The sequence below is a fragment of the Carlito syrichta genome, unplaced genomic scaffold, assembly GCF_000164805.1.
Source record: "Carlito syrichta isolate Samal-C Ts95f unplaced genomic scaffold, Tarsius_syrichta-2.0.1 Scaffold131698, whole genome shotgun sequence".
Taxonomy (NCBI): domain Eukaryota; kingdom Metazoa; phylum Chordata; class Mammalia; order Primates; family Tarsiidae; genus Carlito; species Carlito syrichta.
This window is the reverse complement of record NW_007075794.1, coordinates 71,943-73,962: the sequence shown is the minus strand read 5'-3', so window position 1 is coordinate 73,962 and position 2,020 is coordinate 71,943. Positions and strand designations below refer to the sequence as shown.

At 54.4% G+C, this 2,020-nt stretch overlaps 1 protein-coding gene across 3 annotated transcripts in view; it reads left to right on the top strand.

The window, feature by feature from the left end:
- AACS (acetoacetyl-CoA synthetase) overlaps positions 1-2,020 on the top strand; it is a 62,796-nt gene that overhangs the window by 27,066 nt on the left and 33,710 nt on the right. For all 3 annotated transcript variants that reach the window (XM_021708168.1, XM_021708169.1, XM_021708167.1), the window contains exon 7: positions 1,259-1,406. In XM_021708168.1, the coding sequence (XP_021563843.1) occupies positions 1,259-1,406 (148 nt within the window). The remainder of the gene's footprint in view (positions 1-1,258; positions 1,407-2,020) is intronic.

Sequence of the window (2,020 nt, the reverse complement as noted above, 5' to 3'; positions counted from 1 at the left end):
CTCAAACCCGTGGGCTCAGGCAATCCACTCACCTCAGCCTCCCAAGGCGTGGGATTACAGGCTGAGCCACCGAGCCCGGCTTGCTTTTCTGACATTTATACATTAATGATAAATCACACGTCTTGAGTACCAAATGGGACTGGAAACATCTTCATTTTGGACATGAGGGAAATGGTTTGATCAGAGCTGAACTTGTCCCAGAGTTCTTTGAGTTGAATTATCTCAGATGCCATGTCTTTTAAAGTGCTCCGTCTCCCCAGGAGAAACCCTTGTCTTAAGGATGCCTTCCCTGCAAGGCAGCAGGAGCCTCCGTGCTAGTTGAATGCGTTTGGATTTCAGAGTTATTCTCCTTAGCAGCTTGCTGCAGGCTCAGTGTAACCAATCCTACCTCCTCCTTCCTTGAAAGAGAGAAAGTTCCATTTGTCAAGAGCAGTGGAGGGCCGGTGTTTGGGGCTGATTTTCTGCTGATCTCAAAGTAGAAAACCACCTTTCCAAGGCGGCCTGGGGCTTCTGCGGCTGTTTCTAGTGCAGAAAACAAATCTCCTGTTTGTGTTGCCCTGCTTGTGTTAGCGGTCCCTGCCACCGGCCCTGATGCTTGATGTCAGCTTTGGGGTAAGCCTGGGCAGACTTGTTAGGTGACAATCAATTGCTGGGATTAATTTTATTGTTCTCGGAAGATATTTGTACCTCACTGTTGTAAACCTCAGTGTAGTGGCAACACACAGTATGTGCCTGGCACTTCTGTCTTTGGGCTGAGCTTTTGGGAGATTGCCTCTCATCTGTAGGAAGTGCTCGTCAATCTATCACCACCTTCTCCCCACGTGGAGGACTCTGGAATCAGACCCACGTGGTTAATGCCGGTTTTGGGCAGTCATTGGAGACGGGGTGTGTGCTAATCAAGGATCTAATAGCAGGGGCAGTGGCGTTCGCACACGTAGCTGCTGCATGCACTGTAAGTGACCCTTGTCCAGGGTGCTTAGGGAACACTTGAAGGATTCTCGAAGAGCCAGCCCTTGGCGCCTGCAGAGTCCTGAGCACCTTGAAGTCTCACTCCTCAGTGAGCTTTCTTTCACTTGACTTCCATCCCTGAGGTTTGATTCCCTCCTGCTCTCCCCTCCCCAGAAGTTTCCAGATTAGTCCGTGTCCCCCCAAATCCGGGTGTGACTGTGGTAGGGGTGGCGGGAGTGCATGGGCGGAGTCAGCGAATCCGGCCCAGCATTCTGGAACGTTCACGCTTACTCCTTGCGTCTCTCCGCAGTGTGTTCCTGGATGACTTTCTCAGCCTGGGCGCCAGCGAGCAGGCCCCTCAGCTGGAGTTCGAGCAGCTACCCTTCAGCCACCCTCTGTTCATCATGTTCTCGTCGGGCACAACAGGCGCGCCCAAGTGCATGGTGCATTCTGCCGGGGTAGGTCTCCCGCATCTGTGTGCTCCCTCGGTGGCGTCGGGGTGCCACACTGCACCCGTCCCTGGGGAGTCCAGCCTGCAGCTTCCCTCTAGGGGGTGTCACGTAGGGAGCAGGACTTGGGCCTGGGGCAGTGGACGGCTGCTGCTCCAGGGGCTGGGGTGGCACCTGCCACCGTCGTGACCGCTGTGGGGGTCACTTGTGTAGCACGCCATGCTGCCAGGGCGGGCGGGCACTGGCTGTAGCCAAGATGTTCACCCTACAGGCTGGGACTGCTTGGGGGTTGTAAGCTCAGTGGATGGACCCTGCCAGTGTTTTAGGAAGAATGAGCCAGAGTAGACAAGAATAGAAAAAGTATCAGTGCATTGTGGGTCCCGAGAGGTATGGTGCTGTTTTGAGAAGCTGTGGTTATGTAGTATATATGCATGTGTGCACCTGCTGGGCCATTGTAAAACTTTTGTCTTCTGAGTTGGAGTCTCACTCTGTCACCCAGACTGGAGTGCAGTGGCCTCTCCTGGCCTCCGCAGCCTCGACCTGTTGGGCTCCGGCGATCCTTCCGCCTCAGCCTTCCGAGTAGCTGGAACTACAGGTGCATGCTACCACACCCGGCTAATTTT